We start from the raw sequence: 15,304 nt of genomic DNA, 5'->3' as shown, positions 1-15,304 counted from the left end.
GACATGAGTAGAGCAGTAGCCGAGGATCGAACCGCCAACCCTCTGATTGAAAGGCAGCCCTGCTCTCCACTTAGCCACGGTCACCTCGCTACTTTCTGCAGCCTACTTTCTCAGCCTTTCTGTTGAGTGTTTTTAAGCTGAACTGAAGAATATCATCAAACAGAACTTCTCTTTCAAAGTGTTTGTTGTCAGAGAAGAGGCTCAGCTACACAGTTATGTACGAGAGTGACGCAGTATACGAGAGTGACACAGTATACAAGAGTGACACAGTAAACGAGAGTGACAGTTATGTACGAGAGTGACACAGTAAACGAGAGTGACACAGTTATGTACGAGAGTGACACAGTATACGAGAGTGACACAGTTATGTACGAGAGTGACACAGTTATTTACAAGAGTGACACAGTAAACGAAAGTGACACAGTTATGTACGAGAGTGACACAGTTATGTACGAGAGTGACACAGTCATGTACGAGAGTGACACAGTATACGAGAGTGACACAGTATGCGAGAGTGACAGTTATGTACGAGAGTGACACAGTATGCGATAGTGACAGTTATGTACGAGAGTGACACAGTATACGAGAGTGACACAGTACACGAGAGTGACACAGTTATGTACGAGAGTGACACAGTATACAAGAGTGACACAGTATTCAAGAGTGACATAGTATACGAGAGTGACAGTTATGTACGATAATGACACAGTATACGAGAGTGACACAGTATACAAGAGTGACACAGTAAACAAGAGTGACACAGTTATGTACGAGAGTGACGCAGTTATGTACGAGAGTGACACAGTATACGAGAGTGACAGTTATGTACGAGAGTGACACAGTTATGTACAAGAGTAACACAGTATACGAGAGTGACACAGTTATGTACGAGAGTGACACAGTATACGAAAGTGACACAGTTATGTACGAGAGTGACACAGTATACGAGAGTGACACAGTTATGTACAAGAGTGACACAGTATACGAGAGTGACACAGTTATGTACAAGAGTGACACAGTATATGAGAGTGACACAGTATACAAGAGTGACACAGTATACAAGAGTGACACAGTTATGTACAAGAGTGACACAGTATACGAGAGTGACACAGTATACAAGAGTGACACAGTATACAAGAGTGACACAGTATACGAGAGTGACACAGTTATGTACGAGAGTGACACAGTTATGTACGAGAGTGACAGTTATGTACGAGAGTGAAAGTACAAGAGGTGCTTCATCTGTGTAACAACAGACACACACACATATACGTTTCATCCTTCAGGCACAGAACATGTGAATACACAATAAGTACTTGTAGAGGATTCGGTGCAGGCAGTCAGCTGCTGCGTGGATCACAAGGCTCATGATGCAAACATATGATCGACTGATGACAACATAAAATACACAAAAGAATAGTCTCCATTAAACAAACTGCAAGATACATTTGAGCACGTATGTTATCACAAAGGATGAAGACCTACTGAGTTCAGAGCAAAAGTACAAGCACAATATACACAATATACACAATATGCACAATATACACAATATGCACAATATATACAATATGCACAATATGCACAATATACACAATATACACAATATGCACAATATGCACAATATACACAATATGCACAATATGCACAATATACACAATATACACAATATGCACAATATGCACAATATACACAATATGCACAATATGCACAATATACTGAAAAATGTTCCATTACATGTCTTAATTACAGGCGTTGATGACCTTGTTGTCTTTACTAGCAGCTGTTAAATTCTGCATTTTATAATTCTACTACCACCGACATGAGGAGGGCTCAACTATTGTGAATTCCACGATCATAAACCGTAATTTTACATTTCTGAAAACAAAACAGTGATTGTGATTCATTGAATATCATTTAAAACATGATGTAGCAAACAAAACATCTACAGTCACAGAGGGGAAACAGTCTGACCAGCACAGACCAACCTGGTTCTCTCATAGACCCACATGGGAGCTCCCCCCCAGTGGTCAAAGTCAGAACTGTATATATATATATATATATATATATATATATATATATATATATATATATATATATATATATATATATATATATATATATATATATATATGTGTATGTTTACGTTCACCTTTTGGTCTCCAAAGATAAAACAATAAAACATTTTATATCAAAAGTAAAGAAACTCTCTCTTCACAAAGTTATTTATCCTCATTGTACAACAAGGTTCTGCAGTAGAGACAACGTTTTACCTCAGTAAAAGTAGTAAAGTATTACAATAAAAAATATAAGTACCAAAAGTAAAAGTACTCAAGATGCAGAATGATTATAGTATTATAATTATTGAAGCATTAATGTGTTCATCACTTTAGAGTAGTACAGTAAAAAGAACAACATGTACCTCTGAGATGTAGTGGAGTGTAAAGTACAATATGTACCTCTGAGATGTAGTGGAGTATAAAGTACAATATGTATCCCTGAGATGTAGTACAGTATAAAGTACAATATGTACCTCTGAGATGTAGTACAGTATAAAGTACAATATGTACCTCTGAGATGTAGTACAGTAAAATGTACATTATGTACCTCTGAGATGTAGTACAGTATAAAGTACAATATGTACCTCTGAGATGTAGTACAGTAAAATGTACATTATGTACCTCTGAGATGTAGTACAGTATAAAGTACAATATGTATCCCTGAGATGTAGTGGAGTATAAAGTACAATATGTACCTCTGAAATGTAGTATAGTATAAAATACAATATGTATCCCTGAGATGTAGTACAGTATAAAGTACAATATGTACCTCTGAGATGTAGTACAGTAAAAAGTACAATATGTACTTCTGAGATGTAGCACAGTAAAATGTACATTATGTACCTCTGAGATGTAGTACAGTATAAAGTACAATATGTACCTCTGAGATGTAGTACAGTATAAAGTACAATATGTACTTCTGAGATGTAGTACAGTAAAATAATAACGTAGCAGGAAATGGAAATACTCATGTAAAGTACCTCAAATACTTAAATGCAGTACTTGAGTAACTGTACTTAGTTACTTTTCACCATTAGCAGTACTACTTGTACTTCAGTATCAGAGCACTCCTTGTTGTTCGCCCTCCGGCCCAGCAGAGTTCGCTGTTCGCTTCCGCCGCTTCGCTCTCCTCAAAGCGAACCGTCGTCGACGCGGAACTCTGTGCGTGTGTTCGCGGCCCCGTTGGCTCTCTTTGTCCGCAGAAAAAGGAGCAAAATGTGCGCCGTGCGGCTGCTGCGGGTGTCGGTACACGAGCGGCTCGGCGCCGCCGCCGAAGACGTTCTGCTGCGGGTGGAAAAAGGAGAAGAAGCGGCTGAAATCCCGGCGCTGAGAGCGCTGCTCACCGAGCGGCTAACGGCGGCTGCGGAGGAGATTGTCGGTCTGTTTGAGGAAACCGTGGCGGAGTACGAAGACAGAGCTGAGCGGTCAGAGCGGGAGATCCAGAGCCAGAGGAGGCTGCTCGATGCCGTGCTGAAGCCGGAAGTCAAGCTGCACCGAGCAGGTGGGTCCTGAGGAGAGGCCCGGAGACGTGCTAACGTTAGCTAACGTTAGCTAGAGTTACCAGGCCGATGCTAACGTATCCTTTTGACAGACAGGTACCGACCCACACAGGTAGCTAATGCCATGACGTCACACCGGGGGGGAAGCTGACGTCACGCTACTTTCACTTTTATTACCTTAGATTCTCACCACTGTTCACCTGGAACATCTACAGCAGAGAGTTCAACTCAAACTCCAAAAGGTCCAGAACATTACAATAATAACTAACGTGCGCTATTAAGTTCCATATATATATATATATATATATATATATATATATATATATATATATATATATATATTATATTTCAACAATTATTCTCAGTTTTCACATTTAACTGGATGGATGATAAATAATACATATAAATACATAAATAAATGTTCTTCTCTCATCTCCAGTGAAATAAAGTATCCATCTAAAATAAAATACACAAAAATAACTTTAGAAAAACTTGCATCTTAAAAGAAAGTGCTTGATTTTAGAAAAATTAATGAAAAAGAGTGTGGGTGGAGTTAACTTTCTTCTTCTCTTTTGTTAACTTCACATCTCAACATCCTCAGCTCAGACTGGAGTGTTTGGTCTAAAGATGTGTGTTTGATCTAAAGATGTGTGTTTGGTCTTCACTGAAGCACAACAGCAGCCCACATGTTGAAGACTAAAGGAGCTGCTGCAGCTTCCTGTACACAAACTAATCCATCATTGTTCAAAGCAAAGAACAGACTTTATGAAGGCATTTCTTCTGTGGCACCATATATATATATATATATATATATATATATATATATATATATATACACTGATTCATGACCAACATGCTGAGCTCTACCATCATATTTATATCAAAGTTGTTTCTGTGTTTTATTCTGTTTCCTGCAGACGTCCAGCAGCTGTTGGCAAATAAAGAAGAGGTTCCCCCTGAGCAGCAGGAGTGGAGCTCCAGTCTAGACCAGGAGGACCCAGAGTCCCCACACATTAAAGAGGAACAGGAGGAACTCTGGACCAGTCAGGAGGGAGAGCAGCTTCAAGGTCTGGAGGAGGCTGATATCAAGTTCACATTCACTCCTGTGAAGAGTGAAGATGATGAAGAGAAACCTCAGTCCTCACAGCTTCATCAAAGACAAACTGAACAGATGGAAACAGAAGCTGATGGAGAGGACTGTGGAGGACCAGAACCAGACAGGAACTCAGATCCAGATAGACATCCAGAACCAGAAACTGATGATAGTGTTGATAGTGATTTTTGGAAGGACACCAGAGAACCTCAGTCAGGTTTAAACTCTCTGAAACTTCATCATCATTCAGTCAGTGATTCCAGATGTAGTGCTGGAGAGAAACCAGTTGGCTGCTCCGAGTGTGGGAAAAGATTTAGCAACAAGGGAACTCTGAAGGACCACATGAGATCTCATATGGGAGAGAAATCATTCAGCTGCTCTGTTTGTCAGAAGTCTTTTACCCAGAGGGGACATTTACAGAAACACATGAGAATCCACACAGGAGAGAAACCATTCAGCTGCTCTGCTTGTGGAAAAGCTTTCAGTGAAAGTGGGAATCTTAAGGTACACATGAGATCTCACACGGGAGAAAAACTTTTCAGCTGTTCAGTTTGTGAGAAATCTTTTGCACAGAGTGGAGATTTACAGAAACATATGAGAATCCACACAGGAGAGAAACCATTCAGCTGCTCATTTTGTAGGAAATCTTTTACCCAGAGGGGACATTTACAGAAACACATGAGAGTCCACACGGAAGAGAAACCTTTCAGCTGCTCAGCTTGTGGTAAAACTTTATGTGAAAGTGGAAATGTGAATGGACACGTTGAAACTCATGCAAGAGAGAAAAGATGCAGCGCTTGTGACCAAAGAGTCACTTGGCTTGAAGGTAAAGGCAATTCTAATAATATAATGTTTATTAACGGATCCAAATGAATGTCATAATGTGTTGTTTATCTTTATTTTCAGAATCAAAACCTTGATTAAACTTTTTGTTTGCAGACCACATCCGAATCAATATCAGTATAAGTGTTGGTTATATTTAGAATATTTTCACCTCTTTACCTTGCTGTCAGACTGAAACCGTTAACTCTCTTCAAACCTACCAGACTCCATTGTAAAAAACACTTATTTACGTTCCCCGAGGGGTTGACATGGCAAGGAAATCAACAGCCCAATTATGCACCAAGACGCTCACTGTCGCCGACAAGATGCCGGCTAACAACAGCACACGGTGGGTACAATTATTGGTTAAATCAAAACCAAATAAAATTAAATGTATTACCAAGGCAGCGACTCACTCGCTTCAAACAAAACAAAACGAAAGCATCCCCATACAACTACTCCTCACAACAAAACAGAGAAAAACTGTACTTGTCCCCACCTGCTCAGGAAGCGCTACAACCTTCATGCTAAATTACATATAGCAATAATGCAAAACTACGTAATGTAAACCCCTCAAATTTTTGCATGAACCTCATAACAGTGATCCAGCAGCAAACACACCGCTACGAATTTACAACTTAATTTCTTGTTTGAGCGACCGGGACGTCACCATATAACCGTACATCGTCTAGCTTACCATCAATGAAGCAAGAACGTCCGTGGTCTCACTCAGCCTAGTGCAGGTAACTTCAGTCAACTTGCAGCTCCCGTTGCCCCGCTAGACAGCGACATGTATTTGCACACTGGATGTTACTCATGGTAACACTGCGTTCTACTCGCAGCTCGTCACGGAACCACCATTTATCGGCTAATCGCTGTCGGTGCAATACCTTACAGGTCCGGCCAGACAAACCATCCCCCTAAGTCAGTTCCGTCGAGCTACAGGTTGGTCGGTGAAGGTTGAAATGAACACCGCTAGTAACACAACATGATTTATGAAGTGGAGGAGGAGAGGAAAGCAAAGGATATGCCAGTGGACGAGATGACCCCTTACCTACTTCTTCTTGCACAAACCTCAAGCGTCCTTTTAGACAACTCATCAGAGCAAACTTTTACCTAATTTCCCATTTCCTCATCCCTCTCCCAAACACTACCATGCGCATCCTGTCCAACACACCCTATGGCCTCAAACAGTGAGTCCTCTGAATCAGAAAGAGTATTCAGGAATTCACCACTTGAACCTCTGGTTTCTGATCATCCCCCTGAACACTTGGCTAGGTGCAGCCCAACCTCCACTGATGCTCTGTAACTCACTCATGCACATTTCAAACATAAAATAAGAAGAGTAGCAAATACTATGATGTACGGAGGTGTTATAAGTAGGGATGGGTATCGTTTGGGTTATTTCCAATACCGGTGCTAAAACGATACTTTTAAAACGATACCGGTGCCTAAACCGATACTTAAAAAAAAAAGCACAAAATGACGAGTGACGACATTAAAGAAAGGCTTTTTTTATTGCCAAGGCAATTTGTTTTCTTCAAATTGAACAATATATTAACTGTTTGAAGTATACTATAAATAAATACAAAACACTTGGCTTCAAACTACAGCTTCAAACTTGTTAACTTCAAACTATGAACAATATATTAACTGTTAACAACAGTTTACAGCATACTTAAATAAATATAAATAAACTTCAGCAATTCTTTTGCAGAAATATGAGCATATTTGCCTTCTCTGGCAAAATACGACACCTCTCCTGACTAGTTGCATGTCCTCTCAGATGGTGTGATGAGGCCGGTACACACAGGGATGAACTAGTGTATTGGACAGATCATCCCTGGATGGGGGTCGGTAGCGAGGATTGAGGGCAGTGGTCATCTCTCTGCATAAAATACATTTGAGGATATTTATTGTCTTCATGGAACAGATTTGATGTAAATATTGTTTTCACATCACTTTTTCTTACCTGAACCGTGGAGATTCCACAGTGGAAAAAGAATGCAGTCCCTTGACCACACATGTGGTCCTGACCTGTGGAGGTCCTCCACCTTCTCTTTTCTTAAATGAGCCTTCTTTGCCAAGGTGAATGGGGTCACTGATGAAGCTGGAGAGCCAAAAATATAAACATAAATAATGTTAAATATTTTACAGGCAACAGAAGCATCACTGCACATGCCATCGCTAGTTTCATTAACATTACACTGACCTGCTATGATGGCGGCAGGTAGCCTACCGTTTGCTAGTAGCTAGCTAGTTAACTTAAACATGGTTATGACGCCTAATTTATCAGTTGTTATTAGGCCTACTTTTATAAATGCAAGATTTGCAATCAACGTTACATTACTACCCTGAGGTAAGGCTGCTGTTGTCATCATCGGTCTCCACTTGTTCAGGGTTGGGACCAGTCTCACCATCACCTGGGCCAGGGAGGCCCACACTGCCCGCTGTGGTGCTTTGCATGGGCTCACGCTCACGCAGGCAGTCGAACACGGTGCACGCCTTTTAGTGCGAAACACAGCCACACTTTTGACCGTTTACCTTTTGGCATTTTCTCTGTTAAAAGGTTGATGGCTAGCTAGCTACTGTAGCTATACAAATGGTAGGTTACCGTTACATGCTGCCAGGACGGAGTCATCAGAGTAGTGTAACGTTAACTAGCGCAAGTGAGGTGATGCTTATGTTGGCTCATATTGGCACCAGTTTTCGGTACCCAACCCTAGTTATAAGTAGGGCTGCAACTAACGATTATTGTAATAATCGATTAATCTGTCCATTATTTTTTAGATTAATCGCTGAATCGGCGGGGAAAAGGCCAGTGAATAAAAACGTGTCTTTAGTCTTGCACACTATACCACCCCTGCTTTACTACTGTTATTAACGAGCTAACGCTAACTTGTCATGCTTGTCAAGCTGATAACGAGTAAACACAACAGCACCAGGAGAGCTACTGGAGGGACGTTACGTTCCTCACTTCAAACAGAACAACAGTAGGATTCTGTAGTGACTGACCTGCTGTTGAACTCCTTCCTCCTCATCAAGGACTCCAACATGTTCACGTTTTAGGTGCTGAATCATCACCGTGGTGCTCCTGTGCCATGCCATGTCGCTTTTGCATATCTTGCAGTTAACACACCTTTTGATATATTTAGTGTGAAATGCTCCACACCTTAGATGACTTAGGTTGTACTGACTTCTCTTCCTCCGCCGTGTGTTTCAGAACAACGTTACGGGTCTCCGATGGTCTCTCCTCTACCTCCGCTCTGCTCCGCGCTCAGCTATACTTTTTTTTTATACTCAAACATATCCGCGACTTATTGAGTGGCGTAATAATCGCATGACGCAATGAATCGATAATGAAATTCGTTGCCAACGCTTTTAATAATCGATTTTAATCGATTTTATCGATTCATTGTTGCAGCCCTAGTTATAAGCATACACCAGCTCCGGGAGATACTCAACCCACCTCCTTTTCTGTGCTCAGGGCGCAGGGTCCGCAACAGATCATACAGCATCCAATTAAAACAGTTATGGTTCTCATAGGCAGGGAGGAGACTGATTATGACTGAGTCATCAGCAAACATTGGGATTAATCTGTTGTCAGTATACAGAATATAGAGGAGCAGATAAAGGACCCAGCCCTGAGGGAACCCTGTGGATGACGACAATTAGGACAAGGTTAAGCAGAGTGGTGATAGCGTCTTCTAACCCTCTCCCAGCCCTGTATGCAAACTGTAATGGGTCAATTGGTTGTTCAGTGTTGGTGAGAAGTTGTCTTTTCAACATTTTTTCAAAGGATTTCATGACTAGAGGAGTCGGAACAACAGGCCTGCAATCGTTAAAAACCTTTGAATGATTGTTTTCGGCCACCGGAATAAGCTTGTTGGCACCCTCAGCTGACATGTAGTGGAAGATGGGGGCTTATTGAACAACCTGAACAAGACAAGAGCAGGCGGCTATTTATATTGTCAGGCCCTGAACTTTTTCTGTCTTTGGAGTTTTTGAAAGTGTAAGCCAAAGAGAGATCACCAAAGTTGGTGGGACCAGTGCATGCTAGTGCACCTAAGACAGAACTCATTAAACTCCTGTCCCCGCTGTTTGCCGATTTTAAAACCATCAGGAACCACCTTCGCACGGCTTTTATTTTTAAAACCCAACAATAGTTCTTAGACAATCCAGGACAGAACCCAAATTATTGTTGCTGAGTTGTCTTTGTAAGCAAGTTTAGCTCTGAAAGGTTGCCCTCTCAAATGCTCTTTTTGTTCAACACTGCTTGCTGTTTGGATAAACTTTCAGAGACTTATTAGGGATTGCATTTTCTTGGCAGAACGTCACAAAGCAACTGACATCAGCAAGCTCATTAATACCAGTGGGACTTGCCTCCTGCATTGACAGAACCATAACACAGTTTGTTCAAGCCCAATATGCAAGGGACAGCTGATGTTGCTCTGCAGCATCTGTAGGGTTCCAATCAACCACAACTCCCCTCCCTTTTACAGTCCTGCCTAAGGCACTGACATGCTTTCTCAAAATATTCCAGGTAAGGAATGCTGAAACACATTGGCTGCAACAATTTTTACAAATACCACAAATTCTATTGTGGACCAGCTCCGATGACCACCTGTGGGTCCCTGGGACTCCATTCATTGACAACCTATCAACATCACTGACAAGAATAGCAAGTCGCCCACCCTTCTTCCTGCAATTGCTGTCAGCATGTATCATCTGAAAGACGTCTACAGAAGCATTGGAGTCCGTGATGTATTCTGTCGACACCGTATTCTAATAATGGATACGCGGTTGGACCACAGTGTCCCAATGTGGAACTAACTACTAAACTAGCTGACTGAAAACACAACAAAGCTAAAAACAAAAACAGCTAGTACGAATGAATTATCAAAAGAGGAGGAAAAGACAGAGACCTACTGCTCTTATGGCGCAGTGATCCAGTTTAACTGGTGTTTGATAGCGATGGAGTTTTCATATATACAAGAAAGATTCACTTGGTATTGTTGTGCTGGTCAGTAATGTGTCTGTACTTCATTCTGTCCTGCAGCCGTCCAGCAGCTGTTGGTGGTTAAAGAAGAGGTTCCTCCTGAGCAGCAGGAGTGGAGCTCCAATCTGGACCAGGAGGACCCAGAGTCCCCACACATTAAAGAGGAACAGGAGGAACTCTGGACCAGTCAGGAGGGAAAGCAGCTTCAAGGTCTGGAGGAGGCTGATATCACCAAGTTCACATTCACTCCTGTGAAGAGTGAAGATGATGAAGAGAAACCTCAGTCATCACATCTTCATCAAAGACAAACTGAACAGATGGAAACAGGAGGTGATGGAGAGGACTGTGAAGGACCAGAACAAGACAGGAACTCAATATCACATAGACATCCAGAAACTATTGATAGAGACTCTTCTGAACCTGAGACTGATAACAGTGATGACTGGAAGGAGACCAGAGAACCTCAGTCGGGTTTAAACTCTCTAAATAATGAAGTTTCTGTAGAGAAACCATTTAGCTGCTCTGAGTGTGATAAAAGATTTAGCCTCAAAACATGCCTGAACAGACACATGAAATCTCATAAAGGAGAGAAACCTTTCAGCTGCTCAGTTTGTAAGAAATCTTTTGGACGGAGAGAAACTTTACAGACGCACATAAGAATTCACACGGGAGAGAAACCATTCATCTGCTCTCTTTGTGATAAAAGATTTTTGCGCAAGGCCCATCTGAAGAGACACATGATGACTCATACAGGAGAGAAACCTTTCAGTTGCTCGGTTTGTGGTAAATGTTTCACGCAGGCAGGAAGTCTGAGACAACACATGAGCATCCACACAGGAGACAAACTGTACAGCTGCAGCCTTTGTGACAGAAGATTCCCCTGGTACACCAGCTTCAAACACCATCAGTATGTTTGTCGTCGGTCCTTAACTTCATCAAAATCTAACTGAACAGATGGAAACAGAAGGTGATGGAGAGGACTGTAGAGGACCAGAACCAGACAGGAACTCAGATCCAGAACCAGACACTGTTGAGGAGACTGGAGACTCTTCATGGAAGGAGCATATTTACAACATAGAAAAGTGAATATCCTCTCCTACACTGCCCCTTGTTCTCTTCTCTTTTCTATATATTCATGAATGTTTATTGAAATGTGTTGAGATACAAGGAGCCCTCTATGTACAGATCTCCACAGGTGACAGCACTCATGTTAACGGTAAACTGATAAAAACATGAACTTTGACTTCACCTTCAGGGAAAATATTTAAAGAACTGAAAGAGCTGCTTCATTTATTCCATATAGGTTTATTTTTCTCTACTCCTAGAAAATAAATCACATTTCACATTTAATGACATCTGAGCAATTGATTTCCTGAAGAGGCCCAGGTTGTGGTTGAAAGCTCCAGAAACACCAACTCACCTTGTGTTGAGAGATTTTTTTAAGCTTTTGTTTCCAAATTCAAGAATGAATGTTAAAGCTCAATGAATGCCATTCTTTAAAAAGTCTATTTCAATCATTTAACTTCCTGTTTGTGTTTTTATGAGGAAGTCTGTAATTTCAGTAACATCTTGGACTTTTATTTTGAAACTCAGCGTCTGATTTGCCCCAGAAGCTGTATTGTTCACTGAGGCTAACTTCACAATATTTGATCAAGATGGCGTCTATCAGAAACGTGTATGTTAGCAGAGTCTCTGGTCCGGTCCCAGTGTCGCCCCCTAAAGCCTCAAACCCTGAACCCTCGAGGACTTACTGACGTCACCTGACTGAGGGCTTCAAATGGTGTAAATATGAATGGGACATAACACGTTACCACGAAAACAACAAAAAATATGATGAACAATTGTGTGTATTTATTTTATACTTTGTACTCCCTGATTTGAACGTTGTCAGGCTCTTTCCTCACAAGATAAGAAGTAATTTCACATTTCAGATAATTTATTTACTTGTTTTTGTCTAAACATCTTTGATGACAAAATCAAATATTTGATGAATAAATAAATAAATATCTGATTTCAAGTTTATTTATTGTTCCATCTTTAACCCTTAATGTTTCTGAGTAAATTTAATAAGACAGGCTGAACACACGTGAGCCGTCCTCTTTGTTTACCTTTTGTTTACATCTCCATGCGTCCACTGGTTACCCCATGTTTAACAACACATTGCAATGAATTGTGGGTAATTCCCTTAGGCAAAGTCTGCATCTAATGCTGACTTACGGAAAGGGTTCATAAAGGGCTCAAAATGTCTGCCAGAGACTCAAACACTCGATGATTTGACGGACTTTGCAGGAGCACGCCTCAAAGTGCGTGAGTCCGTAAGGGTGGAGATGGGATTGGGCCTCTTTGCTGTGTTCCTATATAGCAGATATAAGGTGAATAAGATTGGGCCAAGCACAGAACCTTGTGGAACTCCAGGACTAACGTTGGTGTTCATTGAGGTTTCATCGTTCAAATAAACTATTGTTATGCAGAAAGTCTCAACTGATTAGTGACTGCTTTCTCAAGGACCTTAGGGAGGAAGGTAAGGTTAGAGATCGGTCTATAGTTAGTACCTCTGGATCCAGAGTGGGCTTCTTAAGAAGAGGTTTAGTTACAGCTACTATGAAGGACTGTGGTACATGGCCTGTTAGTAAAGACAGATAATACCTAGTAAAAAGGTACTAACTAAAGGTAATACTTTGAAGCACAAAATATTACCTTTAGTTAGTACATCCTTACTAGATGTGATCAATCTGAAGTTCTTCACAAATTTAGTTCTATTATTAGTTGATTAATAATCTGAATCTGTAAATAAACACTAAACTTGTCAAATAGAATATTTCCCTCTGCAGAAAATGAAAATAGTTAAGTGCAAGTACCTAAACGTTTAAAGTAAATGTTCTTAATCACATTCCACCACTGATGTGATCGTGTTTTGAATACTGTTCGTCCGTTTTGACATTTGACAGCAGTAATAATACCCTAAACGTCTTTTAGCCTGAAATTTGGTGACTTTTCCTAAAGTGACCCAAAATACACAAAAATGAAAATATTTAAAAATGTTATACTTTTGTACAGGTGCTACACATTTTTGTACACTGAGGCTGTTTCGGGTCAAATTTGTCCCGTATCTATTGAGATGGATTTTAGATCTACCAGTGTGGGTCACAGCAAGGAAAATGGAGATTTTAGGGAATCTTGAAACTGTATAGGCCATGTTTGTGTGTATTTGTTATGGGACAGTGGTGACAGAGTTCAAGGGGGACCTCGACACTGTCATGAGAACCGTCTGTGTTCTCACCACATTTGACCAGGTTCCCGCAGAGACAGACACCTGCTGGTCTTTGAAGGGGATGGGGGAATCTGGAAACAGTGAAATAGTAAAACAGCACAGGAGTGATCATGGTGCACAAAGGGAACAGAAGTCTTCCACAGGTCAGAGGGTGCCTTGTCACAGACACAAGATCTGCACCTGCAATGTAATAAAATAATCTACAAAGTAACACATTCATAACATTCATAACATTATAAAGGTATCTGAGTGACTGACATCATGGCAGCTAGATTCAGTGTGCAACAGGCCCTTGATCTGATCTTCAGATGAGGAGGTTGAGAGTGATTTGGAGGATGTGTCAGAGCAGGAAGACAATAAGCATTTTATTATCTAATGTTTTGTGTTCTAAGTGGTAAATGTTGAATTAATATTGATAATTATAATTTCTTATGATATAGCAGTGAGGACAGTGTTTAATGGTTGCAATGATTAAACATGGTTATATTATAAACGCCAACAGTTCCAGAATGTTCATGCCATTTTCAAATTCAATACAATATATTTAAGTCATTATGGCTTTTATGTTTTTATGTCTTATGTAAAACAGGACATAATAGTAGTAATAGTAGATTCTCCAAAAACGAATGTTGTAAAACTTATAAAATACACTCTCCCTGCTCTCTGAAACATTTATTAAGGATTAATCATACATTTATTAATGAGACATCGGCTATCTAGACATTCTAAATAGATCTGTAGTTTAACGTTTGGTATAGACACTTACTATGAGGGAATTCTACTGTGAAGGCATTAAATATGAACAGTATGTAAGTGTTACGTTTTAAAGTTGGAAGTTATCAAAGGAAAAATGGGTAAAACAGACTTTTAAAAGGCTCTTATATTAGTGAGAGAATGATGATAATGGTCCAGTAATAGAAGAGTCTGTACTTGATCTCACACTGGTCTCCAATAATCCACCACCGATGAGAGATGGGAATGTCTTCCAGTAACAAGCCATAGTTCTCCATTCTGATGTCGAGACTTGAGGAGGCTGATTGGTTTTAACATGGACACTCGATAATAAAGTAAGACACGGTTTAATATCAGCTGCATTAGAATCCATTCCTAAAAGTAAAGGCAGAGGAAAGAGGACAGCAGCATCACGGTGGGACGACCAATGAACAAAGCGTTGAAAGAAGACCTCGTGGTCAACGAGAGGTTCATGTAGTTCTTGGAGAGCTCAGGTCTGGTGGATTTAGGATTTAGGAGAGCAAAGGGGCACCATGGACTGATGATCGGGAGTCAAAGGGAACGTTTACAGCTGGATTATGGACTTTCTGAGAAGAAAGTCCATAATCCAGGTTCAAACAGGGTCAGAACTGTTTTTATTTATTTATTCTGCCGGTGGATATGAGAAGGTCACTGACTGCAGATGACGGGCTCTGTGAAAAAATACAAAGACACAAGATGGGATTCAACAAGTTGAAATGTTTAAATATATATATATATATATAATATTCCAATATATATATATATATATATATATATAGGAATATATATATATATATATATATATATATA

General features: G+C 40.4%; 1 protein-coding gene across 1 annotated transcript in view; it reads left to right on the top strand.

The window, feature by feature from the left end:
• Positions 1–3,217: 3,217 nt before the first annotated feature.
• LOC137889313 (zinc finger protein 658B-like) overlaps positions 3,218–15,304 on the top strand; it is a 22,465-nt gene continuing 10,378 nt past the window's right edge. Inside the window, exons 1-3 of the mRNA XM_068733112.1 lie at positions 3,218–3,558; positions 4,474–5,475; positions 10,531–11,409. Of these exons, the coding sequence (XP_068589213.1) occupies positions 3,273–3,558; positions 4,474–5,475; positions 10,531–11,409 (2,167 nt within the window). The 5' untranslated portion in view covers positions 3,218–3,272. The remainder of the gene's footprint in view (positions 3,559–4,473; positions 5,476–10,530; positions 11,410–15,304) is intronic.

This window comes from Cebidichthys violaceus, unplaced genomic scaffold (assembly GCF_023349555.1).
Source record: "Cebidichthys violaceus isolate CVI_PGR_0920_01 unplaced genomic scaffold, fCebVio1.0.p SCAF_109, whole genome shotgun sequence".
Taxonomy (NCBI): Eukaryota; Metazoa; Chordata; class Actinopteri; order Perciformes; family Stichaeidae; genus Cebidichthys; species Cebidichthys violaceus.
The sequence above is the reverse complement of the archived record's forward strand: the minus strand, read 5'-3'. Positions and strand labels throughout refer to the sequence as shown.